Genomic DNA, 25,264 nt, shown 5'->3' on the forward strand with positions numbered 1-25,264 from the left:
TTTTTAACAAAATTACCAGAAATTGCTCTAAATCTATTGGTTCTAAATATAATATATTTTTAATCACTGTCAAACTTATCGTGACTGTCAGAGGGCACCAGAACTTGAAGCCGATCCCCTATCTATATTAAAATTCAGTTTAAAAAGACTTCTGTCAAATTCAATGACACGTTCTAGGTAACTGTGGGTAGACTAGTGTGCTTGGCCGATATATAGTATTCCAAAACAATTTTTGTGGTCTTATGTAAAGCAGTTTGCTCTGGAGTGGCTATAGAGTGCTCGTCGCACGGATGCGCATCAAAGGAAAACGTGAAGAAACGCTATTATTTGGCCCGAAAATTGACCACCAACTTGCCCATTAAGAAATTGTTACGAAACACACAAAACTGATATGAGCTATAGGATATTTTCTTTTCTAATATAATTTTAATATGTTATGCCCACTGAAAGTGGCTTTATATAAGCGTAATATGTATACTACAACATATAAAGGTAATATATTGAAATCGTACTAGCGTTGACCCTTGAGAAGTTCCTCGAAAGTTTTTAAAAACGTTCGCAAAAATGGAACTTCAATTTTCAGCTATTTACCTAATCCACGCCTCGGTATCTTACGAGGAAATTCTTGAGCAAATAAAGTTGAATAGCTGAGTCATAGCGAAACGTATCCAAGTTTAAAAGGAGTCCATGTTTAAACTGACAATAGAGTGTAGAAGTATGCTTTTCGTCAATAAGAACGAAACAGTACGTAATTTTTGAAGTTATACTTCTTAATAACGCGCCAAGCGTTATGGAAAAATGATGAGTAAATTTTTACTGACCTGAAGTTAGCTATAGCCAACATTTTAGTTTTTTCTATTGTTAGTGTCGCTTTTTCTACAAACATAGAATAACATTTTTATCTTTTAACTGCAATATTAAAACAAAAAAGTTTAATCTGAATTTTAAATTATAAACCTGACCTGTTTCGCTGCTTTATATTCCGCTGTTGCTAAATTAAGAACGTTTGAGACTTAAAAGCTATTAACAACTATACAAACTACAGGTTAAGACGCTTGTCTTGGATTAGGATTTTGCAAAGACGTAATGCCAGACGTAAGACTTTACATCAATGAACAATGAGGATATTGATATTTGCCACCTCACCAAGGAAAATGTGACAAAGTATTTGAAGAGGCGGGAAGACTCTAATTTTGTTAAAGCACTAATTTGAAATATTAAGTATTATTTGTTGTTTCAAATGTTAAATTTCAGTTTTATTTAGTTTTTTAATGATATTTTTGTCTATAAATGTACTTACCTGTTTTCTGTTTCATATATATATTGTATATATATATATATATATATATATGTAATCTGTTTTGGCTTTCTGTATTGTCTAAGAGTTTTGTTTTACGTTAATTAAATAAAAATAATATTTACGTATAATTAAATAAATAAACAATTAGAACTTAGGAATATTTTATCCTCTTCGACATTTCTCGTGTGATTGGATTTTATTGATGCTTAGTGTATAATAAACCAAGCTTCTCTCGTATCCGTAGAACTAAATAAGGAGTTAACTAAGTTTCAAAGTAAAGTTTTCTCCCAGACGTCCGATAATAAAAATCCTATATGTTCTATTAAGACAACATCACGAATTTATTTACAACTGTGTATACAAAAAAGTTTCGTAAAGATCAAAGAGTGGAATTTAACTAAATGTTAAAAACAAAAAGATTTGCTAAATTCTTCTTCTAAAAATTTCGTTCTTATTTTAATTCGCCTGGATAAAACACCAATAAATACTGCCTAAAAGCCTAAATTAGTTTATTAATGTTATGTCACGTTTAATATTAATTTGACTGAAATATTGTGGACTCACTCAATGCCTATTAGAGGTTAAAATATTTAAACTAGTTAACATGAGGTGATTTTTGTTACAATCATTTTTCTCAGACTTCTAGAAAAATACTAAATTGATAGGTGTTATGTTGGAATTGGTGTCACATTTATTTTTATTAACCTTATAAAAAAGGTGTATAGAAGAAATAGAAGCATCGAGAATGAAAGCCATATTATATAGAGTCAGTTGGAAAAAGCTGGAGGAGCCTTTCCCCGTGAAGGGGTTCCGATCGACGATACTAAAGGAAGCTAGGATATAGGATTACAAGATAAATAAAAGAATGTATAAAATTATTAAATATTATAAAATCGACGCTGTATATTATTATTTATTTGTCATGATTGGAAATTAAACGGGCTTTTTATTGTTTTATTATTAGTTAATTTTTATGTTTTAGGTAATTTAATTGTAGTTTAATGTATTATCTGTTCAAAGTTATTTACGTCAGTTATTTTGTAAATTAGCTGACGGTAAGTCATGATCTCAATATCCTGTCATGTCCACAGACTAAAACCTCCTGAGTGTAACTTAGGGCTGAACATATAATAAAATATTCGTAAAACAATACTGAATGTTAAACATTAAAAACCTCTTACGAAATAATTAATGAAAAATCTTTTATTGTGCTTTATTTAATCCTCATAAGTTAAAGTTAGCTTTCATTACATTAATTCGACTATTATGTTAGTATAGAAATATGTAAATAAAATAGATATGATATCTCTATTTTTTACTAATATTATAAATATATATAGGGGGGGTCTATTTTCTTATTTGGTGAATACGTCAACATTAGTAATTATTTACTTTTTTACACATATTACCCACACGTTGTCTATGCTTGAAAACGAAATGCATTTTCAAGGATTCCTACTGCTTACTTTTCCTGACAACAGGAGGGGGTAAATTGCAGTAAATCTGCTTACGTTATACTTGAATGGCCCCTTTGATTATTTGTTGAAAGATTCAAACTGATTTTTTGTATTGAATAGCCCATAACAATACGAAGTAATTGAAATAATGGGTTAAACCGAAGGGCACAGCTAGTTTGATAAGTCCCTAGCAGTGCTTTGATTTCCCTACTTTTACTCATATAACGCTGAAGAATTTGATGACATCACGATGTTACTGAAATAACAGATGACACCGCAGGGCACAGCTAGTTTGATATAATTGTGGCAATAAGTTTTATTATGCCAGAAATTTGAGAGTATTAAAAGAAAGTTTATATTCGCTAACATATCATTAACAGTTATAATCAGTGGTAGGTCGTACAAAAAGTATTACCCTGTGTACAAACTGTACGGTGAAGCAGGCATCACACTAGTGTTTCAAAGCAAGAGACCATTAAACAAACCTTATTTATTTTATATTTCGAATGCGGGAATATCCTGCCGAACTGCTTTTAAATTTTCCTAGATCTAAAACAGTCTTGAAATGAAATTTCAAAAGTCACAGCCCTACCAACCAAGGCTACGAGACATTTCAAATGCGACACACGTATTGGTATGCGCTATACGTTGTTCCAGGTTGTTCAATCACTATGCACCATTGTAATTATATTACCTGCGTATATGTAGTATCCAGCAGACATACAATTATATTTAATACTTAGGGGCACAACGGACCACTGAGCATGACTGCCAAACGTTAATTTCAATTACAAGAGTTTTACAAATATTCTGTATTGCCAGTTATTTGGCCCGTTCTTTTTTCTTTGACGTTAATAAATTTATATTATTTATTATAATAATTGTATTATTTCATTTGGTCAGCTATCAGTCATTAAAATTATGTTTTATTGGCCTAATGAAAGTACCTAACAACCAAAACCTTGCAGTTAATAAAATTCAAAATTCAAAAATCTTTTAATCATATATATAGGTAACACATTGTACACTTAGGACTCGTCAGTAAAGAAATAAATATTAATGCTTAATTTTACATTCAGTGCCAGTTCTCAAATCTTAATTTTGTATAAATTACGTGTCACGTTGTTTGTCCGCTATGGACTCCTAACCGATTTCAATCAAATTTGCACACCGTGTGGAGTTCGATCTAACTTAAAAGATAGGATAGCTTACATCTCAATTTATACCCGCAAAATTATTTTATTGCAAAATATTTGTTTATTATTTGATAGTCACAATTCCAACAGATGGCGCTTTGTTGAAAGTACCAACGTTTCAAATAAGCTACAATTTAATGGCATAACCACCAAAAAAGCATGGTGGTCCCCATGACTGCTGTTCGCCTACCGTTTCCCATAAATAGGTTACTACTATGTAATATAACTAAAACCTTAGCCACAGCAACGCTTGGCCGGTCTACTAGTATAATATAAATTCTTAACAAAAATTATAACCGAAATAAAATTCACTGATAATAATATTAAATAATAAAAGCTTCGCTAACATTTAGTACGTAATTTTAGATATTTATTTTTTTATTATCGAATTTTTATAGCACACTAGTTACCTGCAGCCAGTTCTTCAGATTGTCTTCCAACATAGTTATAGCCCTAATAACATTTTCTATTTGTATTGATTGACCTTATGTAAGAGAATTAAATATATAAAGTGTCTATTCGTTTATTAACACATAAACCTAGCTCATCCACACACGAGAGGTCTGTTATAAATGGCCACCAGTCCAGCAACAAATTTAATAAAATTAATGATTGTTTTATTGAACTGGTGACAAACGATTCCACATGTTTAACGCCGGTGATCAATCACAGTGGCACGCTTGGCTGCCTTTGAATGCTCGCAATTAGGCGCCATGTGGCCAAACAAGTAACAGCCCCTATATATCATACTTTACATCTATTACACTTCTAACGGGAAAGAGGAAATATCTTTACGAAAATATATAATACAGCTGACACATTTCATGAACGAAAATACCTGTACTGTTTAAATTGAAGGAATCGATTTAAACGCGATTTAACATTATTTAATCAAACTCAAACTCAAAATAAATATATTCATATAGGTAAACAAGTACACTTATGAACGTAAGAAAAGAAGTTAAATTAATTGTATTTATTTTGAGTCACACAAATTCTTTGAACTGGAGCAAATCAATCCCAAGGATTAGGATCATTTAAATTTTCGTCAAATTTATAAAAAGATTTATTGATTTATTTACGTTTAACGAGGGCTTTGAATTTATTTAGTGATAAGTCTCCAATTTCGCTTGGGAATTTGTTGTAAAAACGAATACAATTTCCATATAAGGAGTGGTTTATCTACTGACGAGTTAAAAAAAACATTCATGGTTCTATGAGTATATTTAATAGCTTTATCGGTTTGGCTTCAGTTTTGGCCAAAACTCACCGATATTCAGATTGAGCATTCTAATTAACGAGCTAGGAGTGGATATCCGTTGCTTCCTGCTATTTGAAAATTTTTGAATCTGTTTTTCTTCTTTTCTTAGCCATAAACTTGTTTATTTTCTCTATCTGTGCCGAGAGTTAGCAAGCTTTTGTAAATAAAATAACACATTAATTTGATGTTTATGTCTGCAAACAAAGTAAAAACTGAAGATTATATTTTGTCCTGCTATTAGCAACCCTACATAATAATGTTTCTTATACATGTATACTCTGTGGACGTGTGACAATTGTCTTTGGTACCTGGTTTGTAATTTGATTATGGAAGCTTGGGGGTTTACAATATTTAAACAAAACGAACTAGCGTTTTGCTTATCTAAAGAAGCGTCTAAAATGTTTTGAAAATATTAAATCATCAATTGTTTAATTAAATAATTTTAATATACGGTATTTTAAATGGTTTACAAAAGCCATTACTGATATTCGTTAATAGCATGCAAAACCATTAACTTTCCGATCATTTATAAACTTGACGTATCTCAACGTTTTAGGTATTTTAATTTAAGGGTGGTGCTGACCCCATACAGGGCTGTCAATTTCTGCGCTTGTTTTTATAACGCTATATTATTTTGTAAATTATCTTCTAATTATCTTCTTTTACTTGGGCGCACGAACAATACATACTCAACACTGACAATTAAGAACATAGAATATATGTCGAATTGATAAGGATAATAATCCTTCGGGTTATTTAAGTCGGTCAGAGATATTGTGATAATTTTTATCGTAGAATACAATAATTCGACTTAGGGTCCTTCAAGAAACGAGCGTACCAATTCTTGAAAGGCCGGCAACGCACTTGCGAGCCTTCTGGCAGTGTGAGTGTCCATGGGCGGTATCACTTAACATCAGGTGAGCCTCCTGCCCGTTTGCCTTATATTACATAAAAAATACATTAAAAAAAACAAAAAAAAAAACAATTAATAACAATTATTCATTTTTAGATGGGTACGTGTCACAATCTGTTTAAATGTTGATATATATACAAATTATACAAAAGAATGTACAAATATAAACACAATAAAATAATAACTTTCTGACATGAAAACCTCTTTGTGTCTCTTGTGTATGTCAATGTGTCTTTTCCTTAATAAAATTTTCATAATTTGTCAAGAAATGTTCTTATATTTATATCCTTTCAGGAAATTAAGTTAGCCTTAAATTACTTCTTAGTCTTAAGTTAGGCAAATAATGTTAAACAAATTGTAGAGGAGTAAGTCCAATTCATCCGTGAGCAGATGTCCAGGTCAACGAGATATGGAATCACATACAGGTTTCGTTTTCCCGCTAGGAACTTGACATTTTAAATTCATAGGGGGCGCGTAATACTATTAAATATTTGGCAGCCCTAACCCTCCGTATTAAACAGTGACTCATGCTAACTCACGATATGGAGCCGTAGACACGTATTTTACTGGAAACCACGCGTTCTCTTTATTCCATTTTTAGCCAGCAGCTAAGTGTTAGGGCTGTTTTGTATTTTTGACAGCTAAAGGGTTAACTTACCGTAGCCGGTAGAGCTTTGTTCTGAAAAGAGAAATGCTTAATTAATATTTATTCCACGAGGGTAAGATTCTGTTTAGAGGGGAAGTGGGCTAGGATAGGGATAGTCTGACTACTAGTTTTGAATAGGTGCAAATAGGCATATTTTTTTTTTAAATTACACAACATGTATTTTTTTTTATATAATAGGGGGGCAAACGAGCTTGCGGGACGACCAAAAAGGGCAGTCTGCGCAGCCCATAGACACCCATGTTTAGTGGGTGCGTTGCCGGCCTTTGAGGGAGGAGTAGATTCGCTTTTTGAACATTTGGAGGTCGTATCTCTGAGGGAAGACCCCCATAACACAAATACAGAATTAAAATACATTTGAAACAAAAGAAAACGCTATGTTCATTTGTTTGGTTCGCGCTACTCCTAGGAACAACTGCGTTTTATTTGATAGATTGTTTATCGAGCTATATATAACATGCTACTACCAATAAAAGCGAAACATTTTTTTGTAAAACAAAAACTACCTATTATTATTATAAGCTATAACTACAATAATATATTATCCTAATATTAAATACAGGAAGAATAACCTGCAAATTTCCCATATAAAACTGTGTTCACTTGGCTTAGGCCCGTGTGGAACAGTGTACCAGGATCATGAATCGATCCTGAGCTAATGAAACCAGATAATAAAAGGTATTTTATTTCAAAACATTAATTATCTATGCAACACTTTTCATTCTTTGATAGCTGCCATTTTTACGGCTCCCGCCATTTTAACATAAAATTACCGAAAGCGAATTCGAAATTTGAAAATTATTGATTTGAATACTTGCGTGTCACGTGTTTAACCACAGTTAGTCACGGTTAATACTCAACAACAACAGTTCATTGTAACTAGAACCATCTGTCTTATAAGAACATAAATTTGGTTATTAGTTGTGTGTATTCAAAGAGTCTTCAAATTTACCCTCCCTGAATACTTAGTACCCTTTAATCATATATGGTAAACCTTTTTTGTTGTTAAAAAATAAACCCTTAATTAATGTATGTTATATACGATTTAAAAAAAATACTAAATAAATATAAAAACTTAGAATGACCATGTTATGTCTGAAAACAAAATATAGTAGTTTTTTCAAATGTGTTTCTAGAACGAATATGTTTTACTATACAAAAAGCTCTTTTTAACGTTTTTATGGTAATTAAACTGGCTTAATATGATAAAAAAATACATAAAAAACGTAAAAATGTGTCAAAAACTTGGAACATAGACAGCACAAATTTAAATCCTTTACTATCAAATATTGTAATAAATTCATGACGAATATTTAAGTAACCAAAGGTTACTGCTGTCACAAACTACATAACGCTGTAATCTAGGATTAAAACATTATTTATGCATAGTTGAGATCAACCCCATGTACACTGAAGTAGTCATATGCGTTATATAAAATATTTAAAAGTGCCCTTCAGTCGAGGGTTTAAGTTAAATTACATCTGAGTTGCAATTAACAAAAAATTTTATAAAAATTGTATATTTTCCTTTTTTAAGTAAATGTATAAAAATGAATAAAATATATAAATTAATTAACCATTCCTAAGAAATCCATTCAGAGCAGGGTTGGCCTAGTGGCTTCAGCATGCGACTCTCTTACCTGAGGTCGTAGGTTCGATCCCCGGCTGTGCACCAATGGACTTTCTTTCTATGTGCGTATTTAACAGTCGCTCGAACGGTAAAGGTAAACATCGTGAGGAAACCGACATGTCTTAGAGCCAAAAAGTCGACGGCGTGTGTCAGGCACAGGAGGCTGATCTTCTACATGCCTATTAGATTGAAAAATGATCATGAAACAGATTCAGAAATCTGAGGCCCAGACCTAAAGAGGTTGTAGCGCCACTGATTTTAAGCAATCCATTCTGTCGCTAACATCGCAATAAAGAAAAAAATCAACGTAAAAATTACTAGTTCTAAAAATGCCTTATAAGAATAAGCTCTAAATGACACGCAATCATCTAAACCTATATTAATAAGAAAAATAATATAAATCACCGTAAAAATGTTTTTATTTTACGTGAAAACAAAAAACATATCCGAAAAGCTCGCTCTTGTAAAGTTGTTCCGACGCGAGACAAAATTATGTTCCAAGTTAAGGGAGAACACAATATTTATTACCAGTATGTAAATGAATCGAACTATATTTTTTCCTATTTTTCTCGTAGTATTCAAATGTCTTTTGAAATTTACATTAAAGGGTAAACTAATATTATAAGCTTGCTTCCTATTCCTATATAAGGAAGCTCCATAGACTACATATTTTAGTACTAAAGCTCACTTAATGTTTAGAGATACCATCGCTCATAGACAACTAATACGAGACACCGCGAACAAAGTGGAGCACTAAACATATTATACAATTACAGACTCACTGGTGTATTATTATTTTCAAGTTCTATTTGGCAAATTCAATTCAAATTATTAAATAAAAGGGCAACTTGCTTTCTAGCGATCTCTTCCAGGCATCATTCTTAATCTGATATATGATATTGAATTTAGGATAAATTAAAACTGTTTTTACGTCATCGTTCCTGCGACTACTACACATTTAAAGAAATCTTTTGAGACTGATATAAATGCATATTTATTACTTTATTGATCAAGATTAGAGTCTCGGTGAGTTTATGCGCGTTATTTTTGTTAAATAAATTTAAAGCTTTATCTTGCATAAAGCAGGCCGGTGTCACTTTTAAGGTTCGTAGAGAAAGGATTACAAAACTTTTACACAGAACTTCTGTGAATATTTATAAGGTTAGTTTCGAAGCTCTTCAAGAAGTTGTAAAGCTGTCAACTTATGATCGTTTAGCGGGAAATTTCTGTAGAAAACTATAAACTCTTGTAAAATATCCTCATTTTCAAGACGTCTCTGCGCTTTGTAGATGAGATTATTCAGGACTTTAGTATGATAGTTTTCTGAAAAATTCCGGATAGTGATTTTTAAAGTTCGTTTTCATATATTACACATGCTTGTAATTTGTTAAAGACATTACAGTAAATTAAATAGACTTGTATATAGAAAAGATGGAGGGTTCTGGCAGCCATCTTTTAGTCGATACCAACTCCGGGGAAATAAATACAGATAATACAACTTTTTCTACAGCTGTGATACTTTTTGACATTCAACACCTTTTGTCTTCAGTCACCGTGACCACTTACGCTGTAAAGCACGCGAAACGTCGGTTAAATTTAAAATTATGTAAAATAATTGTAAATTTATAATAAAACATCATCAAACAAATCCGTTAAAAAAGTGTTTTCGTAGTTTTCTACGTCTAAAAGTTATGTCAATAAAAGACAATACTAGACCTGTATATGTTTCACAGAGTGTTACTAATATGTTAAATCCCTATTTGTAAATTAGTTTGACTTTAATTAGTTATTAGTCTTAACTTAAGTGAGATTGTAATGTTCTACGTCTCAGTGTTTCTTTAATAAAAAACAATGTATCTTACTATTGGCTAAGATTTCGCATGCACATTTATGTTTAACTTTAAAATGGATAAGTGATAGGTTTCGTTGATTTCGTAAGTATAATTTAAAGATTACTGATGTATTTCGCATTGTTAAAAAATTGCCATCTAAAGACCAAACTCGCGTTAATATACAATAGGGAAGTTTTATGTAAATGTATACTACTTGTGTTTGCCATAAACGAGTGCCAAGTCACAAATTTTATTAACGTTATCCTCCACAATTTAATAAAGGAAACCTTACAACATTCTAATTGCGTTGTCTGTATATACTGTGCGAATGTGTGAGTCCATCGACCCGCGATCGGAATGCAAGTCTGTGGATCGCTCGGACAGTGGAGTGCTTCGGAAGTTTATCTGTGGTTTATCAAGTACTTTGGGAACAAGACTACAATTTGTGTTCTTTGTTAGGCTATTTTTGCTAGAATTTCGCTATAGAGCATTCTTTGTGGTTGTTTTTTGAGACTATTAATGTGTGTAATATATCTCGAATTTCCTTAAAAAGCTCCAATCACGGCGATGACGTCATACCCTGTAGCGAGCTAACAAAGTTATTCGGTCTTTGGGGTAATCAATGGTCGAGGACCCTTAAAAGTCCTTAGAATATCATCATCTAAAACATGATTGTAGTGATACTCGCGTACAGCACGATATTCTTATATTAATAATATAAATCTTCTACAAATTTTTCAGCTCAAATAAAATTACATAAGTAGTCAAATATAACAAATGTTTATCTGTGTAGTTCTGTAATATTTAATCTATTCAACAGATCTAACAATGTAAAATATCATGATGTAACCTTGTAAAAGGGTTTTTAAACTTATCAGATACTGACAGACTCGTAAGACAGACGCGGCAAAACTATCCAAGCTTAAAATCAGTTTAATTCAGTAAATACACCTCTTTAGGTTAGTGGAAAATCATTTCCTGGAACTGATTACATGTCTAAAGCCCTGCCATACAATTAAGTGTAAATAAACTATTGATCTTTATCACTAAAAATTAATGGTAAAAATCGCACTTCGATTTATAAGTGAAGAACACTTATTCATAATGAACCAACGATGAAATGTAATATTAGCAAAGCATTGTGAATACGCATTTAGGGGACTGCACTAAGGGGACGCATCCCCAACAAAAGATGCCTAGCAACGCGTTTGTATCGATTCCAAGTCTGACGTTTTAACAATCATGGTCACGATAATTTGTTTGGGTGTGGGGAACGTACGACCCCTTTTAAGTCTTAAAGCAAGACTTAGAGTCGTAACTTAATATTCTTGTATGTCAAAAACGTATTGGATTTTGTCATACAGGACATAGTTAGCGTCTCGTCCCTGAATCTTATTAAAAATATATGTAACAGACCGGCCAAGCGTTGCTGTGGCTAAGGTTTTTGTTATATTACATAGTAGCAAACTATTCAAAGGAAACGGTAGGAGAACACCAGTCATAGGGACCACCATGCATGTACCACCATGTTGGTACTTTCAACACAGCGCCATCTGTTAGAATTGTGACTATCAAATAATAAACAAATATTTTGCAATAAAATAATATTGCGTGTATAAATTGAGATGTAAGCTATCCTATCTTTTAAGTTAGATCAAACTGCACACGGTGTGCAAATTTGATTGATATCGGTTCAGTACTTTAGGAGTCCATAGCGGACAAACAACGTGACACGTAATTTATATATATTAAGATTGTGGACAAATAACTGTCATAAAAGGACCTATTTAATTTTTTACTATCGTGAGCTCGTTTCATTAATGGCTTTTCTTTATATTTGTAACACACGACAAGGTTTGGGTCTACTCACGTTCTTGGCAATGTTTCTTGCGCTTGAAGTAATAAAAAGCGGGTCAAATGGCTTATTCCGTGGTACATGGTACGTGTTTAAAACAGTTTTAAAAAGTAAAAAAAATTATAATAATAAATTTAGGGTTACAAATTAAGTAATTGACGCTGATTATTTGATAAAATTTAAAATTAGATAAAATGTTTAGGGTAAGTTACTGAACAGCCACCTATGCCTACCAAGCCATAAGAAGTATTATTCCACTGTAGAAGTATTGAAGGTTTGAAATATAGATGAAATTAAAGTTGTCATAGACAGTCGTTGTCTATGGTGAAACAAATTAAGGCGCGATTCGTTTGATTGTGATTGGTCAACAATATGTCTAATTAAATCTGAGACACGTGACATGTCCACTCCTAATGAAACCTTTAAATTTTCGTAGTATTTTATTACTAACGTACTTATTTATGAACTGGGATGAGAAAAAGCATCGAACTACTCTTTATTCAATACATCCCCAACTACTTGTGGTTACTGTGGTACAAAACAATATGGTTCCGCTGATTATCCAATTGCCAAGGTCAATCGGATCGCTCTAATGATAGTATGTGGGCAGTCACGGTCATACTATATAAAGCAATTCCAGTAAATAGTTGCAGTGTTACGATGGCTTCCATTACTGTGGTTTTGTTCGTTGCTTTTCTGGCTTGGAGCAATGCTGAGCAGAGCGATCGTGAGTCTTTTGTAAATATTTGTTTAAATTGCACTGCGAACAAGCCTTTAGCATTCATAGGTTATTGGTTAAAGCATAGATATATTCTATAATCTTTATTATTTTGGGCTGGAAGGAATTGTTGATTCTTGGAGGCTTTGGAAAGTCATGTTGTCTTCGTTACGAGATTTTAAATCCGATATTTTGTAATCATTAAAACTAATCAAATTTTATATCGGTATTGTTCTCGTCTAGTATTTTTACATACATATCTGTTTAAGGGCCGATTTACATTATCTTAGTGTTTAGGAGAGTGCTTTAGGATAGTACTTTAGTTGAAACATGTAAACGCTACTTGCTTTAGTAAACGCTACGCTAAAGAACTTGCCTTTCAAGTTGTACTAAAGCACTCTCCTAAACACTAAGATAATGTAAATCGGCCATAAGTAGCAGTATTTTGTAAGTAGTATGATGAGTAACAAACGAGACAAAAATATGGAAGTTATCTTCAAGAGAATTTGTAATGACTGTATTTTTTATAGTTACATTAAAATTTACGCATCTCAAACGCGTAATAATGATATTAGCGGCCGTTCATATTTTATTTAAATTACAAACAACATAGTTACTATGTTAAAGGAATTATTGACGAAAATTTCTTTTTAAATTGGAAAATCAAACCCGATTCGAATAATTATTAATATTTAGAATAGCGCTGATGTCCTATTTATTATACATAATATTATTACGCTTGAAAGCATGAAGATGCGGTAGATTAGTAGTACATTCACAGTAGGGTAAGTAAATCTTCACGATCTTGATGATGAAGATGTTGATAGTACACCACAACCACAAGTAATTGAAAGAGAACCTTTTTGACTTGACTAACGACAGTTTAATGAGGAATAATATAATTTAATGTGTCTTCGTGGCCATTTTACATAAATCGAATAGAATTATAGGACAGCTGGCGATGTTTTTGTTACTTAAGTTGTTTGATAATATTTAAATATTTTTTAAATATTATTATTTATTATTATATATATATATATACTACCCCTTGGCTTGTTTCTTGTATTTTATACAATTTCATAGAAAAGTATTGAACTTCTAAATGCATTATATATACTAATTAATGTTGTCCCCTTGTCCAACTTTTTGTAATTTATCTTATAGATCCAACATAAATTACAAAATATTTTTTTAATATTTTTTTTATTTTTTTTTAAAGAATAATATAAAAAAATTATGATATATACGTAACATTACAAAACCACTGTGGTTTGTATTAATTTAACATATCATGATTTAACTAAAAACGTAACTAGCTTAAAATTAATTATTAAGCTAGTTACGTTTTTGCGTTTTTCTAATAAGAGAATTAATTCATTATTAATAATAAGTTTTAATAGACTGTCATGTCAGGTAAGATTTAATGTAAAATCAGCGAAATGTAGGACAAAAATACGTTTTAAATTTGACATCTATTTTGCAAAACTTTTAACTAACATATCTATATATAAATATATAGATAGATCTAGTTATAACCATCTAATATTCATCTTGTGCAGAACACACTCCAAGCCGGTAAATCAGCTTTGCATATTTAAGGGAAAACTAGTTTGCAAATGATACGAAATTCCTTGAAGAACTACTTTTTCTTGTAATTTATTTTGATAGTTCTACTAAGGTGGGTGGACCATGGAAGGCCATGCTCCCTTGAAGGCCAAGTACTAAAAAATCATAGTTATAGTCATGTGATGACAAATTCCTTCCATTTACACAAAGCTCCATCAAACCCAAGGACACAGACGCGGTGACGAGTCGCTCGCGTTGCTATTTTGTCAGTGCGGTCCCTCACTACGTAGACTTCGGTCATCGATGTTAAAATTGTAATTTGCGCGCTCAGCAAAAGATAAGTTTTTATATGAATATCCCATTATTATCATATTCTTTTTACTGTAAATTGTCATATATGGATTTTTTTATAATACTAAAGAAAAAAATATTAATTTTACTTTGGTTTCAGTTAAAATATCGATAGTGTTCCTATAAAAGCCGGTGGTTCCTTATAAAGCCAATCAAAAATTTGACGGTTGGCCTTGCTAGGGTACATGGGTCTCACTAGGAACATTTACGAACTATGAAAATATGAACACTTCGTTTTTAGTTAGAAATACGTACCGGGAGTAAGAAAAAAATGAAATGTACAAGTAAGCGACGACAAAAAAAGAAAAACATCAATAAAAATGATTCCAAAGAACTGCTGAAAAGAAAAGCAGAAGGTGAAGAAAGAAAATGGTACTGTCACGCATGTGGCGAGTGTAAAATCGAAGACATGAGGCAATGTAGCGAATGTCAAAAGTGGTATCACGAGGAGTGTATTGGTCTCACTAAAAAGGATCTCTCATTTTTATGTTCAGATTGTGATTAAAATAAATTATTATCCTTTATGTTTATAAGTTTATTTCCAAAGCGCGCGATATCGTGAAGTCCACGAGGGCGGAGCTGCGGTTGAAAAACTAGTTTTATCATAATTTCATTTTTTAATCTTAGGAATGGTTGATTTTAAATATTCCTGACTTCAAGACTGACTATGTACCATTTTAAGTTCGTAATAATTAGAGTACTTAGTCTGTAAAAAAGGCTGTCATAAATGATAATTGTTAGTTTGGCCTTCTTAGGAACATTTTGGCCTTACAAAGAACGGACCCATTAGAAGGCCATTATAGGTAAAAAAAAAATTATATAATTTCATTGCAAAACGAATTGGTAACTCATTTGTTATCGAAATAATAGTCATTACTATAATTTTTGAATAATATCCATTAATAAGTTCTTAGTTATACGATAATGTTCAAGGAATGTTCGTTGAGTTTATTAAACAAGATTATAATATGTTAAGCATTTAATTTTTCGTTTAAGTGAAAGAGCTTTTTATGTAGTTTTAGTAAAAGCGGATATTTTGATTATTACAATTCTAGTTTTAAGTTGAACGGCTGATTTAAAATATTGGCCTTGTATGGAGCACTGTTCCTTGCAAGGCCGTTTACAAGAGCTTTATAAAAGTTAAGTTTAAGAAATAGTGATAACGTCTACAATAAAAAAAAACAATTTATATGTTGCACAATAAAACAAAGTGTTAGTTAATAATTTGTTTCTTTTATTTATCTAGTAAATTAATGAATAAAAACTGTTTATTCGTTACAGTGGCCTTCTATGGTCCACCCACCTTATGTCGTAAATTCGTTAGTAAGTTGCAATAAATCAATTTTACTTAAAATAAGTCGTTTGTGAAATTAGCCTTTAAATATAAGCGTAATTGATTTTTTTGTTACATTAAAATGAAAACAAATAACAAAAAGTAATAGGGATGCCACAGGCGGCCTTATCGCTAACAAGCGATCTCTTCCAGGCAACCCTAGTAAGGAATAACGAAATAAAATAAATGCTAAGGGTAAAGCGCAAGGCATAACAAACTTAATGCAAAATAAAACAATTAATAAATTAACTAAAGCTAAGCTAATCTACGGTTCGTGAATTACAATTTTATATAAAAGAATAAGAAAATACATGAATTAGAAATACAAAAAGAATTAAGATATAATTTTTTCTAACAATAAAGTTCACAAAAGACTTTATATGAATTTAACAATATAGCCTATACAATAATCATGGCTAATAAGTATAATATTATGTTGACTTAACTTAATACTTAAAGTAATATAATGTTTGTTAAGTGTTCTTTAATGTTTGGGCATTTCGTGTGTGCACTTAAATTCACTACACTACACTAGTTTTAGTAACTTAAAAGATTTAGTTTTCTTAACGTCTTCCTGTTGTATCAAGCAGTCGGATTGCCTCATCATACATGTGGTTAAATAAATAAATAAACAAAAGTTTTAATTCATCCCAATTAAACGAAAATTTAACTTAATATTTTGGGAACTACTACTTTCCGTGCGGCTTGATAGCGTTGCGTAGAGATGAGATGATGGGGTCTCTCTGCATCTTCTACCGCATTTACCATGCAGAGAGTTCAGAGGAGTTGTTCGGACTAATACCTGCAGCTGAGATTCATTATTGTACGTCAAGGCATATAAAATACCATCCGTATCAACTCGACGTCCGTTGTTCCACAACTGAGCGTTTTTCAGGCAGTTTTTGCCGCGCACCACCACTACGTGGAACGCTGAACTGAGGTATTTCCGAACAAATTCGACTTAAGGTCCTTCTAGAAAAGAGCGTATCGATTCTTGAAAGGCCGGCAACGCACTTGCGAGCCTTCTGGCAATGTAAGTGTCCATGGGCGGGCAGTACCAGTCAACATCAAGTGAGCCTTTTGCCCGTTTGCCTCCTATTACATAAGAAAAAACTAAATATTCTAACCGTACCTACTCTCATGTATGGGTTCAAAGATCCCAACTGCTTGATCGATGTAAAAGCTCTACTGAGGCAATAAATAAGGCGATTTTCGTTTCCCTAGTAAAATATATCCCCACGAAACTTTAGGGCGAATACCTCTATATTTTAACAGGGCTCTCTGAACCAAAGTTCCAGTCAGACTTCATGCGTCCTTTGAAGTAATTAGTTCTGTAAATTGTACTTATGTACATTACGCACATGACGTATAGCCAATTAAATTTCTGATAAAATAATAATTGTTTCGAGTTAAAAGGCAAAGGATTATTTTTAGAATTACTTATAAAAGCCTCAACCAAAAATTTTTACTAAATTATAATTGGAGCCAATCATTTATCCAAAATATATGTAAAACTTATATTAACGTCCGAACCGCAATAAAATAATTTCAAATTAACACGACTATTGATATTGAAACTATCTTTTTACATTCATTGGATTAATCTTTATTTTCATATGAAAGGACCTAATATATTCAATTGACCTCTACTGAATTTAATCCCAAAACCAATTTATTTTAGACCTGAATTTTTCGATCTACCTGAGTTCTGAACCAAACATTGAGGTCATACCCTCGGGCTTACATTAAACATTTATTTAGTCCTATCCGTACTCACTAAAATTATCCCTAATAACAATTTCGTAATTATAGTTACCTAATGCAAGGCACTTGCTATGAATTTTAATGCACGATAAATATCTGATTTAAACAAGCATTGCTTTGTGGTACACATTATATGATAGAAAGAAGTTGGTATAAACCAAACATAATATATACGAACAAGGTAAATGAAATTGATACTCTACAAATTTCATTGAGACCCATTGAATGCACAATACATTAAAATTATCTTAAATCGATCAGTATTCCTATCTCATCATTACCTATAAATTAGAAAGAGATAGAATAAAAAAAAACCAATAGCCAGAAGCCAGTCCCATCCATCTTAAGGTCCGACGGAAACCTGTTTACTCAGAGCTGATGGTCACATAATTGGTTCAAAATTTTAAAATCAAATTGGACTCTATGTGTATGTAATACAGTTCATTATGTTAAGAAAAACTGCATTGTTTGTAATTATCGATTAAAAATAAAGGAACGTGTAGGATCGTAATAATAGTGGGGATGGAATGTTTTAATAAACGGGCGGCGGTAATGACAGAATGATAACGCAATGATTTTAAAGAAATTATATCGATTTTTTTAAGCTCAGCTAATGTTAGAATGATAATACCATCGCCCAAAATCTCTTGGTCTATGATAGTATGAATCAATATTGTATTTATCGTGTACTATAAATTTAAATGAAATTCATTTAACTGAAGAATGAATTTTATTATAGAACTAGCTGGCCTGGCTAACATCGTACCGCCTAACAGTCGATTCTTGTTTTTTTTTAAATACTTATTCTGCTATTCGGGACATCGGTCTAGCAAGTAAGATAAAAAAAAAAAGTTGATAATACAACAAATACATTATATCAAAAAATAAAAATTTACCTTCCCGGAACCCCTCCACTAACACTTGAACTTTATAATATGGTATTAAAGTTCAAATTGTCTTTAAAGTATTATTACGAATATTCTGTATGGGAATATAGAAAAGTGTTGTTTTTAGACTTTTTCACTCAATTTTTTTAATTTTTCTCTTCGTAAGAACCATCCTCGTACTTCAAAGAATATTATAAAAAAAGAATTGGCCAAATCGGTCAAGCCGTTTTCATGTTATGTCGTGACAACGGAAAACGGGTTTCATTTTTATATATATAGACTAGTGGACCCGACAGACGTTGTCCTGCATGATATTTCAAGCAATTAGTAAAGCAAAGTATGAAAGTACCGACTGCAGCGCCATCTGGCGGGCTGATTTGTGAATCTAAACCATTCCCAGATCCCCTTGAACACACACAAAAAATTTCATCAATAGCGGTCCAGTCGTTTGAGAGAAGTTCAGTGACATACACACTCACAGAGGTTCGAGTAGTTCATTTTATCTATTTCTTTACCTCTGAGGTTTTAATTCCGGATAAGCGAGTTTCTATGGAGTGCTCCATAGAAACTATCCCATATGTTGGTAACTACTGAATAGGTAGGCTAAGTGAAAAAACATTAAGGCGAAACAAAGTCCTCGGGGTCGGCTTTAAATGTGAAATTTGGGTTTCCGTTAAATATGAATTAGATTAAAATAATTTTAATAAAAAACTTTTTTGACCGGATTGAAGTTATGTATTATTATAAATTTACAACTATTTAACATAATTTTAAATTTATCCGACGTTTCGCGTGCGTGGTCACGGTGACTGAAGACAAAAGGTGTTGTATGTCAAAAAGTATCACAGCTGTAGAAAAAGTTGCATTATCTGTATTTATTTCCCCGGAGTTGGTATCGACTAAAATTTATTTAGTCGATACCAACTCCTACATATTACTTATAATAATTCATAACTTCAATCCGGTCAAAAAAGTTTTTTATTTAAATGTGTAAAAGTTATGTCAATCAAAGACAATACTAGATTTAAATAATTTCAAGACTACGAGAAATGTTCAAATTAAAATCGATAATTTTTATTTTCGTACAGTCAAAAATACTCATCGCCTGCTTTGTGTATTCCAGAATTAGCTTTTATTGGATAAATTGTTTCAAATAGAAAACGATCGTACCCACTTTAAATAAAATCGCTCAAAGCCAGAGGCGGCAAAACCTCCATCATAGCTACACGAAACTATAATTTCAAGTTATTTCGAACGCATAAATTAATACCCGACTTGTATATTATTAAAATAATCGTTCAACGTTTAGACCCAAAATTAATAGTCGACCAGGTAAAATGTTAAAACCATTCTTTGTTATCTCGTAAACCTCAGCGAGATTTTTTTAGCAGGCGAAGTGAAAAATACAAGCCTTCGTTAGATAGCATATCTATGCTTACTTATTATTCCATACAAACGTATTCCTCGATTTCCGGACATAGTTTCGCCTGCCACTTAATTTTCACTGCGACCCTTTGTAAAGCATAATTACCGTAATAGAAAACAGAAGCAGGAACATACATCGTTCGAAATTCGAATAGTGAAGTACAATTAGTATGGTCCATACCATACTAATTGTACTGCGTTACTGCGTTACGTTACGGAGTGGCGTTGTGGCGTAAACTGATCGTGGCGCTTTAACCCTTGGCCTGAGATGTATCTGTTTCGTAGTCATTTGTTTTTTTTAATAGCAAGGAGGAGAGCAGCCTTCTGTGCCTGATACGCGCAGTGTTTTTCTTAGCGTATTTGTTAAATGCGCACATAGACAAAAAGCATTGGTGCACAGCCAAAGGGTTCAACCATGACATCAGGGAACTATCATAAAATTCGTGCCTCTAATACATTTCTTTTTATTAGTTCAATACGCCAAAATGTCAAGACAAGTCCAAAGTTGTAAACGTAATAATTATATTAAGACATTTGGTAATTCTCTTATTGTTGGTTCAAACCTATAGTATAAGTTTTAACTCTTAAATAAAATGTAGAAACTCCATATTTAGGATTCAGAAAGGTACACTTGTTAATAGTTATTAGAACAGACAGCCCCTAGGATTCGGACTCAAAGCCTTGGGAGATTGGCAGTAACTAGATTACTCTCAAATATTTAGACGATGAATATTAAGATTCAGCTGTACTACTATTAATATTGCTTTTAACGGAGAAATCTACGTTCCAGAGTTGAAAGCAATTAATTGAAAAAGGCTTTATTTACAGAAACTTAAATACACATTTCTCTCTTTGAAAGGCAGCCGGGGAAAGCGTACTGGCTTCAGCGTGCGACTCTCATCCCCGAGGTCGTAGGATCGATCAACGGCTGTGCACCAATGGACTTTCTTTCTATGTGCGCATTTAACATTCGCTCGAACAGTGAAGGAAAACATCGTGAGAGAACCGGCTTGCTTTGACCCAAAAAGTCGACGGTGTGTTTCAGGCACAGGAGACTGATCACCTACTTGCCTATTAGATTGACAAATAATCATGAAACAGATACAGAAATCTGAGGCCCAGCATATAACAGGGCAGAGACATTTAAATACTTTAGTTGAAACAGTCCAATATGATTTGTTTTATGAATAGATTTTTTTAACTACATGGCCCATATAACATCGGAGTATATTTAAGTTACATTGATTACGTAATTTGATTAAAAAGTTAGTTGAAATAGATTTCTCTTATTTCTCTTAAATATCTGTGTTCTGAATTCAATCTTTAAAAAATCATCTTTTAAATCTCTTCTACAATATAAACATTTCTTAACCATATCCTATCCTGCTTAATCATCACTTTTCTAATTCTTGTATTTCTTATTCTTTTGTTTGCATCGCAATTCATGAATCCGTGGGATTAGCTTTTTAATTTTTTTTATTATTTAAGGTTTTAAGGTTGGTGATTCTATAAATTTCATTTTTATAAGATTTGGTCATGCACTTTCTGTATTTTACCCATCATATTTCTTTTTTTTTAGTTTTTTTTCTTACTAGGGTTGTCTGGAAGAGATCGCTTATTAGCTATAAGGCCGCCCGTTGCATCCCTTATATGTTTTTATGTACTATGTTATTTGTTTTATATAAATGTAACGAAGTGTAAATAAATTAATAAAATAAATACCTAAAGAGCAATATACATCAAAACAATGCGCGTAAGCAGTTTCAGTAAAAACTTTGCGCTACATTTATAATATGGTATCTACAATTTGACTGTGAAATATTAAGGCGAATAATCAACTAAACCCGTTGTAGCTATAAATTGTAAATTTTAATCCGTTTATCTTGCAAGCCCATTGTCCTTTATGTGATACGAGGTCCAAGCGCGATTTGGTTCGGATTAGAGAAAGGTTTTAGGGTCCGGGGCCCCGTTGGACGTACTTGGAAACTTAAGGACTTGTAACATTATATTTTTGTGTTAAACAGACGAAAATAGAAACCTTTTTTAACTTAAATTTTCGTAACTTTTGTCGTCCTATACATCGCTTTTCAGAAGGTCAGTCCATTTTGTTATCCATCTTTTATCCCGCGTTCTAGATACCTGCCTTTTTGCATTTAAGATGCGTCATTGGAATTTTTTGATATTCAGATAATTCCCAGATATTCCCTGGGAAATAAAATTGTTTCAGGTCTCAATGCGCCTCTGGTGAATATTCAAAATGTGTTAGAGATTTAGCATTTCCCTGCAAAATGTATCGTAACGTGTGCCAAATGTGTTAATGGCCCGTAACATTCGGTATGTATTTATTATATACTAGCCGTTTCGCGCCCGCTTTGCTGGACGAATTAAAATAAATTTTATGTTTCATTATTTTATTTTTTTTCATATTTTTATTATTCTTCTTTTTAACTTCCCGCTAAGAAAATTGAAATATTTCGAAAATCGAGTTTTTAACAGATGTTGACGTTTAGAGGTTCTAGGAAGCCTCCCCGAATGTTTCCGCGGTGAAGTCCGTATGGATAAATTTTCATAAAAGTAAAACAGCAATAAAAAAATGAAGGAACGTTGGAATTTAATAAATAAATAGGAAAAATTTCGCATCGAATGGTGGTAGTTTCATGTCGATACGATCAGTGGTTTAGGCGTGATTGAGCCTCAAACGAAGACCATTTTCATTATATATATATAGATTACTTTATGTTCAGCGAGCAGTGCTGGCCTAGTGGCTTCAGCGACTCTCATCCCTGAGGTTGTAGGTTCGATCCCCGGCTGTGCACCAATGGACTTTCTTTCTATCTGCGCATTTAACACTTGCTCGTACGGTGAAGGAAAACATCGTGGGGAAAGCGACATGTCTTAGACCCAAACAGTCGACGGCGTGTGTCAGGCTCAGCATTATGCTGAGGAGCAGAGCAGTCATAAATGTGTTATAATTATAGCTTTATTTCGGTCTATTTTAATCGAAATTAGTCAAAATTATATCACATTCATGTTAAGCGTAGCCTATGATTACATCAAAGTACGAACTGCGTATCGGCGTTCGAGGGATATTCGTGGTTACATGTCAAGCATATTAGCCGTATAACGCCAACGCCGGAAAGCCTTAACGCAACAATTGATTTTAAACTTTAACCCATTGTATTAAGATAGAAATCAGTTTGTGTAGGTTAGTATCCGACAACACAGTTGCAATTAACACCGCATGTTTTGTTTTCGTCGTTACGCTGTCTACAATTCTGTTATGTATCGAACAATGTGAAAAGCTTCAAGAACATTCTATACGCTAACAAAGCCCTTTTATATGTAGTGTGTGTATTAATGAATTAGTTATACAAAAAAGACTAATTTCACTGTTAAAAAAAATAATCATATTTCTCATATTAGAGTAAATCTAGATTTTTTATGTGGGTGACAGTTTTATAAAACAACTAGCTGACCCGGCAAACGTTGTTTTGCCGTATTATTTCTATGAAAAAAAATTTTAGTTCAATAAAGTTCAATATCTACTATGTATAATAAAAGGGGTTGACCGTAGAGGGGTTATATAAAAAATAAAAACAATTTTTTTTGTCAAAAAATAAAAATGTAGGGGACCACCCTTAACATTTAGGGGGATGAAAAATAGATGTTGTCCGATTCTCAGACTTGCTTATTCTGCAAAAAAAATTCATAAGAAACGGTCAAGCCGTTTCAGAGAGAACGGACATTGTGACACGAGAATTTTATATATTAGATTTAAAAATAATCTTTGTAAAAATGAAAATTGATTGCATTGTTACATAATCCCGAAGGAAAACTTATTTAAAAATTCAGTCTGTTTTATACTTTAAACAAAGGTGTCTGCATTGAATAAACAGAGACAATAAATGCAGGCACGTGATCAAATGTAAACCCTTGTGGTGTTTTTAATCTAAAATCCATTAACAAATAGCAAACACGATCGAAGGGAGTACACATAACATAGTTACAAGAACCAGTACAAAACTTATAAATTCATTTTATTATCACGATTATTTTTCCGACCCAAATATCGGCCAATAGAATTGCACCATTCGACGTCACGTGGTACAACCTACATGGTATTATATATATATACTGATAATTTTTTGTGAAAATTTTCTCTGGTCGTTGCTTCAAGAAAAGTATTAAGTAGTTGTTTTATTCATTATGAAATTCTTATTTGTTAACTGTACATTTCGTCTCATGGTGCAATTCTATTGGCCGACATTTGGGTCGAAAAAATAATCCCCCGAATACCACACGAGCTTCAAAATTATCGGGCATTTCCCGATAGGTTCGTTGCAAACAAATATAGTCGTCATGACGACTGGTATTATAACTGAATATACAATAAATTTTATGTGGAATTTTCCTCGTCCTTCAGGTTTTTCATCGGTTTAAAAGTAATCAATTACTATTTATCGGTGAGTTCGGGAATAAAACTAGACTCATTTCTGGGTTTCAATGTATTCTTTTGTGAATAAAATAGGTTATGATCAAATTGAAAGATACGTTGAAGCAAGTACAGCTTATTTCTTTTACTAGAACGTAGGATTTAAATATTAAAGCCATATGGTACAAATTTTAATTCGGTCTACAGTGTGTAGTACGAAAGGCTCCTTTAACTCTATCCACTTATCATATCACGGGCCACTCTATAGTCGCCTAGGCCTTGCGACCTTATTTCTGTGTCTTACAATGTATCTTTTTGTGAACATAAAAATTTTTGTGCTACTAGGTTATGATTAAAAAAAGGGTGCGTGTACTTATGTACGCGCGTAAGAAGTTTTACTTCTTTTGCATTATTAAAAATAGTTTATGATTGCATGCAAATAATTAATTACAATTAAATAATCAAAGACTGGAAAAGGAGTCATTTTCGACTTTAGTCGATAAAGTTCAGTTTACATTTGAAAAATTAAATAAATTAATATTTATTAATATTTTATTACATTAAGTGTAACATAAATTCTATTATTATTCGAATGTTGTTTTTAAATTACGTCCAATGCCGTAGCATCTTCCGTGGGCAACTTCGTTCTGTTAATTTTGTGTCACGGTGCGCGCGCATCG

At 32.4% G+C, this 25,264-nt stretch overlaps 2 protein-coding genes across 13 annotated transcripts in view; one reads left to right on the forward strand and one right to left on the reverse strand.

Moving 5' to 3' along the window:
- The window catches only part of LOC125060323 (protocadherin-like wing polarity protein stan), a 189,922-nt gene that overhangs the window by 146,552 nt on the left and 18,106 nt on the right, over positions 1 to 25,264 (reverse strand). For 10 of the 11 annotated variants that reach the window (XR_007118830.1, XR_007118829.1, XR_007118828.1 and 7 more), the window contains exon 2: positions 6,786 to 6,806. The exons of the other annotated variant lie outside the window; for it this stretch is intronic. The gene's annotated coding sequence lies outside the window, so the exon portion shown is untranslated. The remainder of the gene's footprint in view (positions 1 to 6,785; positions 6,807 to 25,264) is intronic. 11 annotated transcript variants of the gene reach the window in all.
- Positions 12,743 to 25,264, forward strand: part of LOC125060328 (calcyphosin-like protein) — a 49,208-nt gene continuing 36,686 nt past the window's right edge. For both annotated transcript variants that reach the window (XM_047665193.1, XM_047665194.1), the window contains exon 1: positions 12,743 to 12,835. In XM_047665193.1, the coding sequence (XP_047521149.1) occupies positions 12,769 to 12,835 (67 nt within the window). In that variant the 5' untranslated portion in view covers positions 12,743 to 12,768. The remainder of the gene's footprint in view (positions 12,836 to 25,264) is intronic.

Source organism: Pieris napi, chromosome 21 (assembly GCF_905475465.1).
Source record: "Pieris napi chromosome 21, ilPieNapi1.2, whole genome shotgun sequence".
Taxonomy (NCBI): Eukaryota; Metazoa; Arthropoda; class Insecta; order Lepidoptera; family Pieridae; genus Pieris; species Pieris napi.